The 20,650-nt window shown below is 37.4% G+C and overlaps 1 protein-coding gene across 2 annotated transcripts in view; it reads right to left on the bottom strand.

Moving 5' to 3' along the window:
* sbf2 (SET binding factor 2) overlaps positions 1–20,650 on the bottom strand; it is a 102,357-nt gene that overhangs the window by 63,346 nt on the left and 18,361 nt on the right. For both annotated transcript variants that reach the window (XM_032560017.1, XM_032560016.1), the window contains exon 3: positions 1,320–1,457. In XM_032560017.1, coding sequence (XP_032415908.1) covers positions 1,320–1,457 — 138 coding nt within the window. The remainder of the gene's footprint in view (positions 1–1,319; positions 1,458–20,650) is intronic.

Raw genomic sequence — 20,650 nt, 5'->3', positions numbered from 1 at the left:
CTGTTAAGATTGTATTGTCACTTCATTATCAGTGTGCACAACATCAGTATTATAAAAAACTATAAAAAATTGAGTACCTTATAATATGTTCCAGGTGTCATGAGATCAGGTTTTGCATGCCAATAATAATTGTATGATCTGCCTAATATTGGGCAGTACTAGCATAATTTGCTGCTTTCATCTGTATCAGATAAGCTTCACAAAGTAGTGATGAGCAATGGGAGCTCAGTCTGTGGGAGTTCAATCTGTAGATTGACCCCTTTGTAAATATTCCTGAGAAAACCAAACAACTGGTCTCATTTTGGTCATTTTCTTCCCCTAAAGTGCCACATTAAAGCAAACACTTTAAGCTCTGATGCTTTTGATTAGATCAGAAAATGTGCTGGTGAAAGAAAAAAGAAAGTTAAGTAAAGGCTATTCTTTTGATTACCACAAGCTGAGGTAAAATAATGTGGAAATACTGAAGAACTCATTTTAAAGATTCCACAAAAATTACTCCTCCGAAGTGGATGCATTTTTCAAGCACGACCGCCTTTCAAATTTAACGTGAAAAAGTTTCCCTGATCTAACTGGAATGTGATTGACGACTGCTGTCCACATGTGAAAGGATGTGAAGTCACCGTGGGCAGGGGGACAGGCGCCGTCTAAGGCCTCCTACAAAGGGCCAACACAGTGAAACAATTACCTCGGTATTCTCTGGGCTTTTGGTAGAAACACAGATTAACAAGTTCATTTCTGAGTATAAAATGTTCTCCTCCAAACATATGTGTTGTAATCAATAATTAATGAGAGCTCTGAAGATTTATGCCGTGACCACTAATCTGTAGTCAAACCCAATGTTGTGTGCACACGTGAATAAACAAACAGTGCTGGAAGGAGCACTGGTCCATCTTCTTTTTTTACCACCGAAACTGTCAGCCAAGTCAAAGGTTATTAGACAGGATCTAAACAGGCTTTTGTTTTCAAATAATGCCTGAAATCTTGGAAGACATCACACACACAACATGGCTTTTCAAATGTCAGAAAAACTCCAAAAATGTTCCAAATAAAGTAAATAAGACTGAAATTGCTAACAGAGTGAGTACAATTGCATTAGCTTTAAAGGTTTCTGACAGACATGCAAGCAAACCAAAGTACAATGGTGGCCTCATGCTCAACACTACTCCAGAAACATGAAATCATGTTAGTAGTCTGATGAGAGATTTAAATCACATTATTTTCCCTCTGCACTCACTTCTTTGGCTCTTTTATTAATTTAAAAAAGTCTTTTACATCAATGCATTTTCAGGCTGAGTGGGAGTCAGGGTAGTAGGTCTCACCTGTAGATTTACTTCAGCCTCATAGAAGGTGAGGCAAGAGCAGTAGTGTCGGTCCGAATCAATGTCTGTCAGCACAACGGTGAAGAAGGTGGGTGCTTTCCTTTCTCTCGACAGCCTCCATCCTCCAGGCTGGCAGAACTGGAAACATATTCAGGTAGGAGATCATTTTTCCAACTATAATGGATTATTTACAATACTCAGATATAGCCCCCTCCAGAATCATTGCATGTGTGGGAAATATAATTAAAAATGATAAAATAAATGCAGTAGTACACTGTAATTTATGTATTTATTAAGTAAATCCCTAGATTTATCAAAATTATGGCTTCTATTGCACAATGTTCTCTTCAGCTCACCCCACAGTGTTATCTACACTATTTAGGTCTTGGGACTAAGATGATCATGAAGGAAGGCTGATTCTATGTCGGTTGGACTATTTTTTGTGATTTTTTTGGTTTATATTGTTTATGGTAATTATTCCTCTGAAATAAGCATTGATGACCCACTTGTTACATTTCTTTCAGAGGTCACCAGATTTTTACATAAAATGTCTGGGTTTTTCAAATACTTAATAATACTATGCACTCTGACAAGGTTGCCTGACCAGCTGACTTCTCCATCAAACCGACCTTTAGTGTTTAATCTCATTTGACCAAATCCCATGTTTAAAAAAGCTTCAGCAGCATCTACAAATTCCCATGTTTACGTTTGAGCTGATAGGACAGTGGACTTTTTCCTGCCGTGCCGCCCAAATATCCACCTAATGGCTGTCATGGAGTTTTGCATGACCCTTTTTGCTGCAGTTTTCTGACAGTAAGTATGGAGATTTATTTTACCTCCATTACCATCCTGACTCACTGTGTGGTGGCAAGATAAATATGGGCCCTAGTGGCGAGAGATGAAATTGAGAAATTGGCCTCTCTGTCTTATTATACTTTTATCCAGAAAAAAACAAGCTCATCCCATGACCATGAAAATGCTCCCTAGGGAAATCGTTAAAGAATAAGCAATATTCTTTAAAGATTTCTGGGCATCAGCGTGGTACTTCATAACGTCATGGTTAAACCTAACAGCCCTATGGAAAGCACAGACAGGACATCCTGTTCCAGTGCAGCAATTACGTCTACAAAGCACGCCATGTAGCAGGAAGTAGCATGATTAGGATTTATTTTCCCTGAAATCAGCAGAGAAGCCACATGTTACAGAGCATTTGAATTGAGATGGATAGAGAAGCTTACTTACTTAACTTACTTATACAAAATGTTGTGGTCATTAAAGTGCAATAAATTTGTGATAAAAGCAAGACCCTCACATTACACTACTATGCCTGGAACTTGAATGATTTTAGTATTATTTGAACGGAAAACATGTTAGAAAAATTTAACCTTTTCCAGTGAAAAAGTACAATTTATTCATTGTATTGTGCCACTGTGTAGAAGGTTGAACAGTGGAGCAGTTGGTAGCACTGTTGCCTTGCAGCAAGAAGGTAAAAAGGTCCTGGGTTCGATTCCCGGCCCAGGGTCTTTCTGCATGGAGTTTGCATGTGTGCATGGTGGGTTCTCTCCAGGTACTCCGGCTTCCTCCCACAGTCCAAAAACCAATTAGGTAAATTGGTTTCTCTAAATTCTCCCTAGGTGTGAGTGTGTGTGTGTACATGGTTGTTTGTCCTGTCTGTCTCTGTGTAGCCCTGCGACAGACTGGCGACCTGTCCAGGGTGTACCCCGCCACTCGCCCGGAACGTTAGCTGGAGACAGGCACCGGCACCCCTCCCGACCCCATTAGGGACAAGGGTTTTAGAAAATGGATGGCTGGAAAATGGATATTACATAAGACTGGGTTAAAGATTGAACCTCAGAGAGGTCGACATACAACCGAGTAAAGCAGGCCTGACTCATGATTTCCCAACAATAAATTTTTTTCCCTGAAATCTCACTGAAATAATGCACCATTTATATTTTCAGTCATATTGTTTACCGAGAATTTAAGAATTGCACAAATTCTGTAAGGCATGCCAGACCTTGGCAAATTTTAGAACTCATTTGGGCAAAGAAAATCAGAAACAGTGTTACCATAATGAAATATCATAAAAAGGATTAAGGTCTCAAAGGGGCAGAATGAGTAATTTCCAAAGTTGACACACAGCATCTGCAGCTTGACAAAAAACATATTTTTTGTGGTACAGTGTTTAGGTAGACATGCATAGTTATAAATGGCTGCCTCTGATGCAATACCTATTGAATAGCTAAACTTTGAAAGTGGGAGAGGAACACAGAAGGGGGGCAGAGCACCAAAGGTAGGCAGGTCAGAGAGTTGAATGTGTTTGCGTCTGGTTTTTCTCTGTTTTTGCTGGAGGCTCAATTGGCTCTAAAAATGTTGTTTAGACTGCTTCTTTGGTCTAACGAAGGGGAGGTGGAGATATGACAGGCGGAAAGAAAGGGTGGGCAAGAGCAAAACAGATGGAATATTGGATAAATGGATGTGTAAGCCAGTGTGGCCAAAAAACAAGAGCAGAGGAGATGGACAAAGGAGTCAGAGTGGAGAAGAAGAACAGGAAAAGGGAGATTATGAGCGGAAGCGAGGAAAGAAAGAGAGCAGGAGGAATTTGGCTTGTTCAAGCTGCGGGTTTGGACCAGGATGCCACCATCTTCCAGCAGATACAATAGACCTCAGGAAATCTGTTAAAAACTGCATTGTGGCGGTGTGTGTGCGTGTGTGATCTTGCGACCAGACAGGATCCAAGAGAGGAAAACTCTGAACTCGTCCTAAAGTATTCCAGCTATGCCATTCATTGTTGTCATGAAGGAGATAAACACATTTGCAACTGAATAGCGCAGAAGATCATTGCAGATGTAATATCCTGTGCGTGTATGTGTATGTCCACGTGTGGACAATTTGACCTAAAGTCTAGTACATGTGTGAAAAGTGTGCTAAGGTATCATCCCTTTACCGTTTGGAGTCAGTGTTGAAAATACGTGACGTACTGTGAAGTGACTGGAATTACATCGCAATTGGGCTGAATCAGATTTTCAATTTCTTTGGAAAGCCTACTGATAGCGTAAAGCTCAGGTGGAGCATGGTGTATGTCACGGGCAGACAGCGGGAAAACAGGAGGGTGGAGGGGGTTGTCCCATCAGACCATCAGTTTCCGAAACCACAAAAAAAAAAGAGCATGCTGGGTCAGCACAGCCCCACCAGTCCGTGCAGAGTAAATCTACCATGAGGTCTAAATGACCCCATTTCTTAAGACCAGGGGAGGGTTAAAAACTAGCATTAAAAGCAAGCAAAATATTTCCCAACTTTTGAAATATTTCAAGAATCTGACATCTGACAAGCTTTCTGTCTCCACAAATCTTTAACTATAGTTCATGTTATCTCCCTTGTTTCCTATGAGCAGTATGGCATGGATATGTGAGGTTCAGTACGCTATTTTATGGTCCGGTGTATTCAGGAGAGCATTTCTACCACCAGTCGTGCTCTCAGTCATTAGCTCACGCTCTCTCGCCTAATTTGGCGTAAACATGATGCATTAGCATGTTTTGTGGCATTTTACTGTCCCCCAATCAGTGGACTATATTGTATGACAATAATAGCCCCACTCACTGAAGCAGGAATGGTCCATCTGCTTCAGTTGTATGGGCCGCTTTTACAATGGAAACAGATAAAATAGTGTACTGAATCACTATACCGACCCACGCCATACTGCTCAGTGAAAATGAGCTTTATTAAAATGAGAACTTTTTCTTTTTTCAATTAAATGAAAGTGGAGACACTTCATATGAGTGGCACATACAATCAAAAATGCTCATTATTTTTCCAATGACCATACATTCACCCATTCGCAATAACATATACTGTATATACTTCTATACAGATTCAGGCAGGTTGGGTTTAGATGACTTGCCCAGTTGCACATCAAAATACGACCAAAATTCAACTTTCCAATAGCAAGACGATTACCACTGAGCTACAGTCGCACCATATAATACACATAAATGCTGGCATTTACAAGAACCTGAACTTCCGTAATGTTATTTTAAGAATAAATGCTCACCATTAGATATACACACAAGAACATATGTTGCAGCCCCCCAAAAAACATCTGGCTTAAGAAATTTTCTTTGTCTTTTATACTTTATACACACAATATATGAATATGTATGTGAGCAAAACTGAGAAATTTTACAAGCGGAAATTAATCAAAGACATTTGAGAGACTGGAGCACTGAAAAAACACTTGTACGAGCCTTGCCCTTTAAGTGACAGAGTTGGAGACAACACGGACACTATACAGAGCCAGTGGAACAACTATAGATAAATGTTGTACATTTATCTATAGCACTGCAAAGCCATCCACTGCAGTGCAGTAAATGCAAAGGTCAATGCATAGGAAAGCTGACCTTTAAACTTTGCATGCCCACACGTAGAAACCCCCACATGGTGAAGATAAAGGGCATCTCTTGTTCCCAAATTAGACCCTAATCAAATGACATAGGAACTCTGGGACACACTTGCTGATGTCAAAGAAGACCAAACCGCTACCCTCCAGCTAAACTCTCTGCATCATGTGCTGCAGCTCAACTTGAAAGATTTGCAACCACACAATTCAGCAAGCAACAAGCACTCCATATGGAGATAGACCTGCTAAACATAACAATGAGCAGCAATAATAGACAAGGCAACAGGGAGTTGTTGCCTGAGCAGGAAAAGATGACATTCTTATGCTATGATTGGACATTAAAGCCTGCTCAAGCCAGTGTAGGCTGGCGGTTACTGGAGCAGCAGCCACAACTAAAGATGACTTAGGACAAAAGGCAGAGAGGTAACGACTTCTCACATCTTTGGCATCGCCTTCTTTGCACTTTGTTACGACACATAACAGCAATTTGTTTACAAACCAACATCGTGTTACTGTGGAAATACAAACAGACTTTGGGGGATCGGAAACCCTCTCAAGGGTTCCTGTTAATACAAATTAGCTCAAACTCATAAATCCTTTAAGCAAGATTGTCAGTTTAGTTACAAATTGGAGGGAGAGAATCAACAAAAGTCATTAAATGTTTTGTGCACTTTAAAAAATAGATGACATCATTAGGAACAAACATTATATGGAAATATTGAAGCAACATCTAAAGATATTAGAAATTAAAGTCAACCTCAATCATACAGAGAATTTGTGGGCATATCTGAATAGGTGAGTGTGATCAAGCAACCTAAAAACTTGACCCAGTTACACTGGTTCTGTCGGGAAGAATGGGACAAAATTCCAGCAAACTATTATGAGAAGCTCATGAAAGTAAACCCAAAATGTTTGGCAAAAGTCAAAGTTTAAAGTTCAATTGCAATTTCTCTTTAGGAAACATTATATCATAAGAATTAATTAATTTTTAGTTACACAATGCTGGCCCAGATGACTTACCACCACTAATTTCACTAGCAGTTCTGAAGTAAATATGTTTTATTGCATGAAATATAAATATATTTTTTGTGTAGGAGAAAGCAACAGCAGCAAGAAACAGGTAAAAGATGGGGGAGCATACAGCTGGAGAAAATCCTGATCACTCTAGACCTTTCCCTCGTCTCCCAGTCATATTGACTTTAAAGCGGAATGACAGCAAATTGTGCTTGAAAGTGTAATTTTATTTACAACCATAATATATGTTGATACCTGCAACTGGCCAATCCATAAAGTAAAAAATAAAACCACTTAAACATTACAAACATAAAAGCAGAACATTCAATCACAAATCTAGGAGCAATTTTATTTTTATTTTTCATTTTTATAAAAAAGCAATAAAGTGTGACAAAGTTTGAGAATAACAATGTGACAGAGCCTAAATTTAGATTGACTGTCAGGACAATGTCTTGAGCAAAACGTAGCAGATGCAACAACATGTCTTTCCGTGATCATCCTCCCTCTATTTCGTTATTTCCTCATTTATATTGAAAAGGCTCATGGCAGGAAGACAACACAATGACGGAAAGTGCAATGCAAGGTGTCGGGTGCAAGAGGGATAGGGAGGGGGTGAAAAGGTCAATGGCGTGCTGCCTGGCCGGAGCTCCGGCTTTATCTGCTCTGCAGGATGAGCAGCGGACAAAACAAGAAGAGGTTTCTACTTCAGCTGAGCAACTTGGCGCACAAGCCAGTACGGTTGTTTCCCTCAATCTTGGCTTCTTTGGTCAAGGTCAGCACAATGATTACAAGAAACCAAACTGTCAACAACATGACCATAATAACACTGCTATTCAAATACTATTCAGTGGCTGAAGAGGTTTCATCCACTGAGCCACAGCTTTGGATTTATTACATAAAGCTCTGGGGTGCTGGTTCCAAAGCTCTGCTTCATGACCGTCACCAAAACTTTTGAGGATTTTTGTAGCTATGTTATGCAACACTCAGAACATATGGTTCATTTTATGGTTATTTTTAGATGACTGCGATCAAGGACAATCAATGTAAAAAAAAACAGTAATCTAGTCCAGCACTATAAAGCCATATGCAACATTTCCAGTGCCATAAGTACCATATGTGTAGGAAATGCAACACCAGAAAAAGAACCAACTACATAAGTGGCTAATTTTTTAGTGATACAGTCCACCAATAAATTCATCTGGAAAAGTTTGCTTTAACTCCCTTTAACTCTGCTGCTTACAAACATACCTTAAAACAGAGTTAGCGCACTTCAGGGCACATACTTTATCCAGAATAAAAAGAATAAATTAAAAACATGCAGCAACTTTACCACATGAAACTTCTAGACAATGGGAAATAAAATGAATCCTTCAGGGGATTCGGCATTCCTCTGCTGAAATAAATCACAGTTAAGCCGATCCATTCTATCTAAAAACCATCCAGGGGTTCCAACCCTTAAACGCAGCAAAGTATTTCAGCATTTTATTTTTAAAGTAGGTTAGCACAACAACACGTCATCCAAACCGTAATGAGTTGAATAATAGTTTAGGGGGGAAAAAACTTAGGTGAAATATAAACAAGAGCAGAAAATTCCCATTAGTAATCCAAGAAAAGTCCAGGAATTTTTTCCAATTTGATTATTTATGGATATGAAGGGAAGGATTGATATCAAGACCAGTTGAACATATTAAATTTGTTACTGTATAATAAACTCTACTAATGCTAGGATGACTTCCAAAACCAATGCAACAGAACAGATGTAAGCTCACCCGTTCAAATAAAAAGGTGCAACGTGGTGAGCTGTGGAGTCAGAGACCTTTTTTATTACAACATTAATTAAAATCAGACACTGTCAACATCATATAGATCCTGCTTTGGGTGTTGCTCATTATTGTGCCTTTGGCATTTTTATCTTTTTGTAGCTGAAGTGGAACCATTGTCAGTGTGAGCCATCCTCCATGGGTTGTTTCTTAGCAACCATGCATCAATTTGTACTCAGTATAAGGACATTTCATACCTGCTCTGATAAATTTCTAATAAACTGCTCAAATATACTGTTACAAGATAGTACTCTTGTGAACAGCTATCATATTGAACTGGATGCTTTCCGAGTCTCATTTGTATAAAGTCGCAGGTAGAATATAAAGTTTTGTACTTTACTGCTACAAAACCTTTAGCCATTTGCAGATCGCACGTTCCCAAGACCCTTACTTTAGATTTAGTACGTATCAAACAGCATACTGGCTAAAAATGTAAATATATCATTACAACATTTTAAAGGTAATGACCAGTATATATATATATATACATATATATATATATATATATATATATATATATATATATATATATATATATATATATAGTTTTCGCAAATGTTCTTCTTAGTGCTGACCACATGGTTCCTTGTGGCAGATTTTTTTTCCCCACAACCGGAGCACAACACAAGCTGCTTGTATTTCAAACAACAATCAATGAACCTAAAGTCTAATATAGGGTTCAAGTTAGTTCAGTTGATTGAGTGAATAGTAGTTACAGTAATATTTATGGTCAATATTACACTGGCAGTGACAAACTTAATGGATAATTCTGGAAAGAGATTAATACAACATAAAGTGAAAAGAAAGGCTAGTAACCAGCAAAATATAATGTAGCTAGCTACAAGTCTTGAGTCATTGTTGTCAATTAGAGCAGCACAATTTATTTAATTGAACTGAGCATTGCAATATCAATGTTTGCAATATTGCAAATAATAGCACATTTCAACTCCACGGCATTCACACTCTTCAACCCCATAATATACTGGGCCAAGTGGATGTTCTCAATGTTCCTAAAGTCTACTATTGGACCTTGATACACACCACCCAGAAAATGATGATTAAAAAGAAGAGAGAGGGACATATAAACAAGGTTACTTTTAACCAATATCACTATAGCAATATTGAACAATTGCACTTCCACTTTAACACAACTGTGAAAGTGCTAAACACAAACAAACATCATCAGACCACAATAACTTTTTCCTTTTCTCACATTTCTGACAGCTGTGCTGAAAGATGCTAACATTTCTGTGGTACATTGTTTCAACTTGAAACTAAACACAAACATTTTAAGGAGAAGAATGTGTACCTGGTCTTTTTTTCTCATCAAAGAGGAGAAACCAAAAAATAGATGTCTTATTTACACAGAGTTTGTTTCTGTTAGATTTCATTCACTAACATTAAATGCGACACTTCCCACAAAACCTCTACAGGGTCACATCTGGCTTTCACACCTCGACAACCTACAGATGTTCACTTGGTCTTACTGAAGATACCATAACAAGTAAATGAGCTGTACTCCTAAAGCACTGCAAAAATTACAGCAAGAAGAAGAACCTCAATGCTTTATTCTGCCTTAAAACTCAGCATGGCCTCGGGTCAACATCTGTGGCCAGCTGGGGGTGTTTATTAATGTTTTTTCCAGACAGGATCAACACGGGTTATGTTTAGGATTTTGTTTTCTTTCAAGACGACAGTGTTTTTGACATTCAGATTAATTCTCTGATTTCACATAACTAATAAATAAACAGACATTCCTCCCACCCCCCTCAACCCCCCAAATAGTTGCTGTTGTTTTGTTTTGTCTACAAAGAGCAAACACAAAACATCAAACCAGATTTCCAAGCACACGGAGTGATGCATGAAAGAGCCGGGTAAACAGCTTTATCCTGAGCTTGTATATCAGTACAATGGCTGTCATGTGTCAGGCTGCTGAGTCCTTCATAGCGCGGTAAGATAATGGCTGCAGAACAGGTGCTTCCTCCACCACCTTCTGGGGACTCGGGCCAAGTTACAAAGCTCACTACAACTCTTGGTCTCACTTCTGCTATCGATAAACTCAGTCCGAACCGCCACAGGTTTTGTTCCTTTTCTGGAAAATCGATAATGTAGTGCGAGAAGTAAATGTGAATCTGAAAATAATACGAACAAACACAGATGAGCTTTCACGAGTCTGATACACAATATAGTTACAGAAAAAATTTTGTATTCTGCCACATTTTACATTTTTTTCTTTTACGCAATATTCCACATAATAGTTCTAATTCCAATTTATAATGTACATTTCTTTAAAAGACCAAGTGACTGAGATACTGAAATATATATATATACAGTACATATACATGTACAACTGTGTGTCCAAACCTTTGGTCTGTACTCAATACAGACCAAAAGTTTGGACACACTTTCTCAATGAATTCAATGAGAAGTATATATATATACATACTGTATATATATACAGTACAGACCAAAAGTTTGGACACACCTTCTAATTCAATGAGTTTTCTTTATTTTCATGACTATTTATAAGGCAATAAATCCCACTTATTAACCTGACAGGGCTCACCTGTGAAGTGAAAACCATTTCAGGTGACTACCTCTTGAAGCACATCAAGAAAATGCAGAGTGTTTGCAAAGCAGTAATCACAGCAAAAGGTTGCTACTTTGAAGAAACTAGAATATAAGGGCTATTTTCACTTGTTTTACACTTTTTTGTTTAGTGCATATTTCCACATGTGTTATTCATAGTTTTGATGCCTTCAGTGTGAATCTACAATGTCAGTAGTCATGAAAATAAAGGAAACTCAGTGAATTAAAAGGTGTGTCCAAACTTTTGGTCTGTACTGTATATATGCTGTCTATATATATACAGTGAACCCTCGTTTTTCGCGGGGGTTGAGTTCCGAAAAGAACCCGTGATAAGCGAAATCCGTGAAGTAGTTACCTTTATTTTTTTACAATTATTATAAAGCATAATTAAATAGCCTACTCTACATTGAAACCAAAGAACAAAACCTGTTTTCAGGCCTAAGCATTTTTTTTTTTACAAATAGAACGCTTTCTTGCAAATAACTACAGTAAAATAATCATTGTAATACAAAGTACAGTGGGAGAAATTGTGACTCGCGTATTTCACTGTTCCTCTGACTGTGACGCTGCGGCCTGACTCTGCTCTCTAGTGTCTTTTTCTTCTGAAGCTTGTGGTGCAAGTGTGTTTTTTCGAGAGAAGAACATAGTTATTGATAGTTGTTGTCGTTCTTTTTTCTTCTGGGCAAAAACATTTACCAAAATTTGCCAAGCTGTATATTTAAATACCGTAACGTTATTAGCACACAGGTAGAGAAGAAGCGTGGCGACTGTTCAGCCAATCAGGACGCAGAACACAATGCACTGTGAAAAAAAATTGCACAAAAAACTCCGCGAAGCAGCAAGGCCGTGAATAGCGAGGGTTCACTGTACACACATACATGAGAATCCAGCTATAATGCTGCATTTGCTTAGATTATAATAATTATAATGCAATAACCTATTGAAATTGCAAAACTTTCTTGCAAATTGAAATGTTTTATACAAGTAAAGGTGTTGACTGAAAAAAGAATAAGCTTACTATTTAAAATGTATTCTTGTTAGTTATACCCAGGTACTGGTTGTGTTTAACTTTCTATGTGTTTCTATGTGTGTGTGTGTGCGTGGGGGGGGGGGTGCGTGTGATTTCAGGGAGACAGAGGGCAAGAGAGGTGTAGGCAATTTGAACGAATCACCTTTTTTCGTCTTCTTCACGCCCTTGAGATACAATTGGCTGATGGCTACACACCCACTATCCTGAAGTTGGAGTTTAAAATGCTTATGCTGAAAAATATGAACTCTGTATTGACTATGTAATAAATACTTTCATGAGAAATCATTTTCATCAGCCTAAATTTCTTTGTTTACCATCTGACATCTCTATTTAGCTTCAGTCTTAATAGCTACTACAGAATAACTGGAGAAGCTAACAAGTAAATTAGCTGTACTCCTAAAGCACCGTAAAAAAATACAGCAAGAAGAAGAACCTCAATGCTTTATTTAACCTTAAATCTCAGATGAAGGGTGATGAAGACTTTGAACCACCATTCAAAGTCTTCATCACCCTCACTAGCAGGACTCAAATATAAATGAATAACACCAGTTTAATATTTTACTGGAACAACTTATTTTTCTGTTAGCACCTGCAAATGCCCAACATCTCAGTATTTTTCCATTTGACATTTCCAATAACAAACCCAGCATACACCAGCTTAAAAGAAGTTCAATGAATAAAAAAAAAAAAATAGTTCTAGGGTCACATTATATAACCTCCTCATTATTTGCCTCAGAGGATTTAAAAATGATGAGGTGTTGCAGTTAATATTATAACAACAATTATAAGTTTGGCACAGGGCATGCAGAAATGTTTTAGTCTTGATGTGTATTTATTAAATGATGCAAAATGGTGATAAAAAGGGTCTGATTCTTGAGACAAAGGCACTGTTTTTTTTACCACTGTAAATGATGTTTAATCTCTATTGTGTTAGTCATACTGTAATACTTTTGAACAGCACAACAGTGCCAAAAATGTAATTTTTCAAAAAGTGCATTGTAATTAAAGCATTTGATTGTGACAGAGCTTCACTGAACACTTATTCACTTTGCAAGCTGAACTTAAGCTTTAATTGGTTTTCTATCTATAGCAAAAAAAAAAAAAGCAATTATTTCTATCCCCTAAAAATCTGAATCAGAAACTATAAATTAAAATCAAAGCACAGACCACAGAAAAAACCCTCTGGCATAGAGAGAAGTTTCTGCAGGAGAACCAAAACAAGAATAAAAGAGAAACTATCTGACACAGCGTTATCTGAGGTGTACAAATAGGTTGCCACCACCTAGAGGCATTTAATATAATGTGATCACAACCAGACTTCAATACAGATGTGAGTTTTGATGTTTGTCCAATGCTCTGCTAACTGGACTTGCTCATCTGATCAAAAGCATTCCGACATACCCTGCAGAGATTTCATTCAGCGAAGGATGTAAAGCAGATGAGGAGATGCTAGACACACTAAAAACATTAGACCAAGCAGCTCTCCGACTCATTTTGTGTGATAAAATAAGACATGAAAATAAAGGAGTTAACAAGGCTGTGTAGGAGTTCTCCATTTCCAGTGCAGGATTAGACACAATGCTGGCTGAAGCAGACTAAACATGGTAAATGTGATCATTTATTTGATTGAGATTGAAATAAAACATAAATAAATGAAATAAAATGTCTGTGTGCAATCTGCTCAACTCCTCTAAACTAAAACTAAACATTTTTCTATTTTATTGTGGCTGCTTCAGCTTACATCTGTGCCATACTGAATGTCATCTATCGCATACATTACTCGGTCAAACAGAGTCAGACTATTTTTCCGAAAAGGACCCCCTCTGGACACCACACCGATTTATCCAACTGTTGTCTGATTAATGGAAACCAGTCCGTGTCTGAAAAGACATTCGGTTTGTGTTCGTTGTCTAATGTTCCCCAGCTAAATCTCATCCTGTGTATTCCCCATTTCCTGATCAGGAGCAGTGCTTTTCAGCCTGGAAATTCCTGCCTGGCTCGACAGCTCCAGCTTTGTTCCCTGATGTGTTTAGCTCTGCTCTCACATAAACCCTTGATTACTCATCTGTGGATCTTCCCGTCAAACACATCATCCCATTCTCTCCCTGTGTGGAATGGTTTCGTTCTTTGTGGAATGTAATGTTTAGTTTTTTTCTCTCTCGGTTTTGCAAACACGGTGGGATCGACGTGTTCTGTGACATGTCGACTTATGGTCAGTTGAGCCGGTCTATAAAGAGAAACAATTAGACTGCATTCTTTCACCAGTCTGTGGCTTGGCACAGAGCCTAAAGCCTGATTAACTCCGGCTGCTGATTATGAATGATCCATTAAAGCTTGGTCATGATTCGCTAATTTAAACTACTACGAGAACAAAGATAGAAAAGCGACTTTTTGCAGCATTAATGCTAGTGTTCTTTCAATCCCAGAGAGTCAAACATAAAACTTCAAGTTCTGGAGTAAGATTCTCGAGTATTTTTCACAGTATTAATTCCTTAAATTGCTACTTAGGCACTTATCTACACAATAAACCAGCAGGTCACAAATTTTCTAAATAGCTCTAGCATCCTTCCTGGAAGTGGGAGCAACGTTCTTCATTACAGCGGGGATTTGTGGGAGCAGCAAAAAGTTCAAGAAGTCAACATTCTCGGCAGGAGAGATGTCACAAATGCGAGATGACACAAATATTTACAAGTTGGCCAAATCAGGTCATGTTCCTACATCAGAACGCCCTGGCGCTCAAACTCGACTCCGCAAAACCTTGTGACTCAACACACAAGGTGGGTTTACAGTGTTTTTAATGTCAATGTTACAATTGTTGTGTTGTAAACAGATTTTACAGCAATTCCAACTGTGCTTTTTTATTGTGTCTACAATGCATATGAAGTTCTCAAGACAAGCAGAGGAGGTTATAATAAATTGACAAATTATTATCATATGTCATCTATATAAGTGTATAGATGACATATATAAAATGTTGTTTTAGAATGCCTGGAAAGTAAGCATGAAGTTTATCAAGTCTCTAGCAGTTTAACCAACAATAAATCTGATGAACACAATATGTAGGAAATGTCACTCCTCTTCAGTATCACAAACAATCTTAGGGTTTGTGGAAAAAGGAGGTGAAAGCTGGAAAAGGAGGGAAAAAAACTGAACTTCTAAAGCTAAAATAACTCCACAATCACAGATGAGTATCTTGAAAAAAAATTTTTTTTTCACCCATTTTCAATGCATCTTATGACAAGGATTGGAATCTATTCAACCACTGTCTACACCCACTTATTCTTACAAGGACATTAAGGAGGTCTGTGGAAGACTGGTGTGGTAGGCTCCTAATAGGCCACAATCCTATTGCAGGACAAGAACTATGCAGGCACATATTGACTCCTAATTAATGCACATTTGGGTCTGTGGGAGGCAGTCAGAGAAAGCAGAGAGCCCATACACGTATAAAGAGAATATGCAAAGTCCATGCACAAAGTCCCCTGGGGTGAGCGAAGGATCTTTATGCTGTAAGGCAACAGTCCTATTGAATGCACCGACATGAAGGCCATCGCATAGTTTGTCACAAAATATCTACCCTTTTTTTATGCCTTTATTAATTCTGACATATTCAAAACATCAAGATAACAAACCAACTAATATAAATCAACGCACAAGCATGCTTATGAGTATATGAGGAATGTGGTTGGGGAGGATGTAAAAAGATAACAATTGTGCATCTGTCTGCAGACTGTACATCTCTTAAAAGCAGAAGAAGAGACTCCCCCACAACCAAGAAGTTTTTGGATAGTAGTCAACAATAAAATACTTGTCTTTTCCAGCAGCCATTGTACAGCATTAAAACCAGACGACCAAATGTCCAGTAGCTCAGCTTGAGCTGCCAGGTGATGGGCTGGGCTTTGCTGGGGTTGCTAGGTAATGACATCAAATGTGACTTAATCAGTAGGTTTTTGAAATAACTAATTTTTCAAACACCAGAAACATTAACGTATTGCCTAAAAATCTCTGCATGTTAATTTTAAGTGCTCCGACTGTTTTAAGAAGCAGTCGAGTCCCAAATGGAAGTAGAAAAACAAAAATGTGAATATCGCATAATAGGTCCCCTTAAATTCCTTCCATTTCAGAAATTTCTCTTATTCTCATTCCTCTTTGGTTGGAGGGTCAGTGTTTTGCCATCTCTATGTAATTGCTTTTTTACTGGCTGAACACGTTATTTTAGTCAAATATTTTTCTTCCTTGTTCATATTAGATTTAGTTCTTCCCAGATATATACAGACAAAACCGTATTCAATTTTATGACCAGTAAGTAATTAAGTATATAATTCCAACCAACTCCTGCCAGTCAGGCTGGAGAACATTACAGTCTCAAAAAACATTTCCACGCTATTGTTTCATTTTAAGAGTAATAAAGAACCAAATAATGTTTTTAGATGTAAATTCCCTCCATCTCTGTAAGTTTGAGGTGTTCACCAGAATCTTGAATATGTTAAACCATTTATCTTATGTAAGAATGATATTTGCTGCTTCTTTTAATTTTTATTTAATGTAGAGTAGAAATTCCATTAGATTCTTGCAAGGAAGAATATAATATCACAATCAATCTTCTATTAATTTTAGATTTATAGGAATCAACCATAATATTAACCAGATATGTATTACATTCTCCTGGGTTTATGTTATGATTAATGTCCTTACATAAAAAAAGCTTGTAATTCCTTTAAGGAACCACATCTTTAAAGGAATAAAGGATATGGATAGTATTAATCATTTTAAATTATTTATTTAGCTTATTTAGTCTGCGCCATTCATCAAACCAAACATTAAGAGGTGTGTTAGTACAACAGTTTAAGTTTTACTTTAGTAATAAGTTTAATGGCCTGTCTTTAAGTAATGTTTAGAGTGGTACCTCTGTTTGATAAATGTCCATGTTCCTCCATTTTGTCACTATAATCACTATAATATGGGTTACACCAATATATCAGATACCTAAATTGTGCCACTTCATAATAGTTCTCCAGTTTTGGTAGTGACAGCCCTCCTTTCTCTTTGGACAGCTCCCTAAATGTTTTGTATCTAACCCGTGGTTTTTGACCTATTCATATGAACCCAGATATTATTCTTTGATGTTCAGTAAATTGTTTAGCAAGTATTTCTCTATACTGATTGAAAAAAATATGTATAGTTGGGGGATTGAAAAAATATATATAGTTTGGGGAAATCATTCAATTAAATCTTAATTTGATTACAATGATCCAATGGTAATGAGGCCCATCTTTCATTTCTTTAGTAACTAGAAAGTAATTATTTTAATATATGTTGAAAAAGTCAAATTTAACTCATGTAACATTCCCTCAGTATCTGGACACTAAAAAAAAAACACAAAAGCCTTTTTTTCTTTTTTTCAGGAAAGAGAGGTGAAAAAATTGTACCAGGAGCGCCAACAGAAAGATCTCGAATGATAAATAGTTACCGGTATTTATAATATATAGTTGTTCTGTATAAATATGTCATCTACTGCACATGATATCTAGTATAGTAACTGATCTTCTGATAGCTATAGTAACTTTATGACAATCATTTATTGCTCCTTTGATTTTGATACATATTTATGCAAAGGGAAGGTAAGTAGTCACAGATGAGGTTCTTGATAAACAATTGTATGTTCTCAACACACAGATTCATAAATCCAACAGGTTTTAATCAAGGTTTGAGATTAGGGCTGCACAATATGTCCAAACATACTATATATAATTATCTGTGTGAGTAATAGTCACACCACAAAGGACTGTGTGCAGCGCAGTAATTGTTGGCTGATGTATTCCAGGTGTTATGAACCTGCATATTCCACGCTAATGTAATATTCAGCCAGCTGGACAGAGTCTCACAGCAGCAGATGTTCACACCTGACACTAATGACGTCGCCCTAAATGTTAAAGGTCACTTCTCATCTGGAAGAACAAATGAGAGGGAGAGGAAATAAGACAATATTGCTACTGATACTATGATTGAAATATTTACCAATAATATCACCAGCTCAAGATTTTTAAATATTGTAGAGCCCCTAACAATAAGAATGACAAAATCAGTGCATTTTAATTGTGAACAAGATGGAAAGAGTGGAACATAATGTAAGGTGCCATTTGTTCTAAGTTACTGTATTTTTTTTGTATAATAATATATATTGCAGGATTTTTAAAAAATTGCAATGTCAGTCTTTCCAAAATCGTGCAGGCTTAATTGAGATCCATCCATTGTCTATACCTACTTATTCTTGCAATGATGTGACACAAAATATCTGTGGTTCTAACATTTTGACTCTTTTATACTAGGCAATACCATGAAGCTGCAAACTGGCCTATGCCTGCTGGGTAGCGTGCTATGTACCTGGCCATCGCTCAGTTACTGTTGAGTCTGAAGCTTAGGTCATAGCTGTTCATTGTCACACACTCTGATACCACCTTTAAAGGATGGAAATAAGTCAAAAGTGGACAGCATTCAACAACTGGAAGGTTTACTTAAGGAATACTTTAGACACCATCTTAGTTTAAAACTGTCAACCTTGGTGATTTTAGAAAATATTTGATCCCCGCAGGGACTTTTGGTAATCATAAAATGTGGACGTAGCCTGTAAGTAGGTCAAGATGCTCAAATTGTAACAGATTGTTGCCTTGATACACAAAAAAGCAATCATTCATTTGTGAGTGTCTCTTTAGGCACACAGGAATTTGACCTCTGCGTTTACCTCATTTGTATGCAGTGAGCACACACGCAACGAGACCGTCACGAGACAGTAAGCATATTAAGAGCTATACAAAAAACTCCCCTAGAGGTCAAGGTGAAATAAATTTTTTTCAAAAAACAAAGAAAATATATATTCAAAATTTTAGTGAAGGAACATACTACAATATTAATGAACAGGAAACTGCTAAAAGGTAAGAATTAATAGTCTTATAACTTGGCATAAACTATCTTGAGATGGACTGGTTGTCACCTTCACCTCATTCTAGTACTTTTAAAATACTTTCCCTGCTTGTCTTTGAGGTGCTGAAAAAATAAGGTTTTCCTTTTGAACTTCCAGTGGAGGCAAGAGATCTTATTTCCTTACACACTGCCTCAGTCTTTGACATCTGATCAAACGGGACCGATACGAGCATATATCTCTGGAGACATTTTGTTTTTCTGCCGGGAATTACAACTTGAGAGGAGACAGCAGGACTGAGTCTGTTGACTGAACGTTGTCTGCAGGGTAACATGTAATGGGCTGACCTTCATGTTTAACACTGAACTCTGCAGCACTTAGGAATGCGTCTGACCTCTCGGGCGTAGCTTTCAAGACATCCGTCTTCACCCAAATCCACAAATCCAATGGTAAGCCAAGATTTCACACAAACCTATCATTTTCAACGTATGCCGATGCTCATTTCAATTACAGGTTTTGAGACAGACTTTCTCCTTAATGATCTTCCTGAACTAAAATGTCATTCTGTGGCCATGCCATGTGGTCAGCATGAGGCTAATCTAAGGAGAAATGGTTTCCTCTATTAAAGCTTGGTTTTCCAACTGATTGTGTGCAGAAGAGTAATTTATGGTTTTCAATCAAAGATACAAAAATGTGATGTTGGGAAAATACATTAAAATTACATTCTGTTTATGTGGTCTTAGATAATCGGGTTGGAAGCACATGATTGCTTTTGATTCTTTTTATTTTTAATTAGTTTTAAACAAACATGTTTCACAAAAGCTGATAAATTTTAGGGAGTAATACCTTCACTTTTAATCAATAGTTGTTTTTTGTTCAAATTATATTAGCAATAAATCAGTAAATGTAGTACTTAATTAACCATAGTCACCTTAAAAATGTCAGGAAATGTTTATTCTGTGTTGAGAAATCCAAACAGTCATATCATGCAGGTTACCTAACTGCACAGCTCCGATGGAGGTAAAAGTATATCAGCTTAATTTGTGCTTCAAAGTATTCACTGTTACCTCAACATGCAGCTGTCAGCTGGGAATAATGAAAAAAAATAGCAGATGAGGATTCTGAGTTTAGGTACCAACAGTAAGCATATTGAATGAATTTAGCTCATCTAGAAAACCTGCAAAAAGCTTAGAAGCTGTACTAAACCAAAGAGAAATTTTACATAATGATCACAGAAACTGAGCTACTGTACCACTCAGACATACCATGAGACTTCAGTATATCTTCAAACCTGTATTAGTGTGGAATAACATTAGTTTAGTATCTGTTTTAATGTACAGTGTGCTAATTCAGCATTTTCCAAACCTGGTTCTCAAGGCACACTGCCTTGCAGATTTGAGATGCTTCCCTGCTTTAACACACCTGATTCAGATGACTGTATGCAGATTAAGCCTGTTAATCCTCCATCAGTTAAAATGATGAAGCAAGAAAATACTTAGAACATGTAGGGCAGTGAACCTCAGTACCAGAGTTGGGAAACACTGAAAAATGATTTTTGATCAA

This window comes from Xiphophorus hellerii, chromosome 4, assembly GCF_003331165.1.
Source record: "Xiphophorus hellerii strain 12219 chromosome 4, Xiphophorus_hellerii-4.1, whole genome shotgun sequence".
In the NCBI taxonomy this organism is placed as follows: domain Eukaryota; kingdom Metazoa; phylum Chordata; class Actinopteri; order Cyprinodontiformes; family Poeciliidae; genus Xiphophorus; species Xiphophorus hellerii.
Note: the sequence above shows the minus strand (reverse complement) of the source record. Positions and strands in the feature narration are given on the sequence as shown.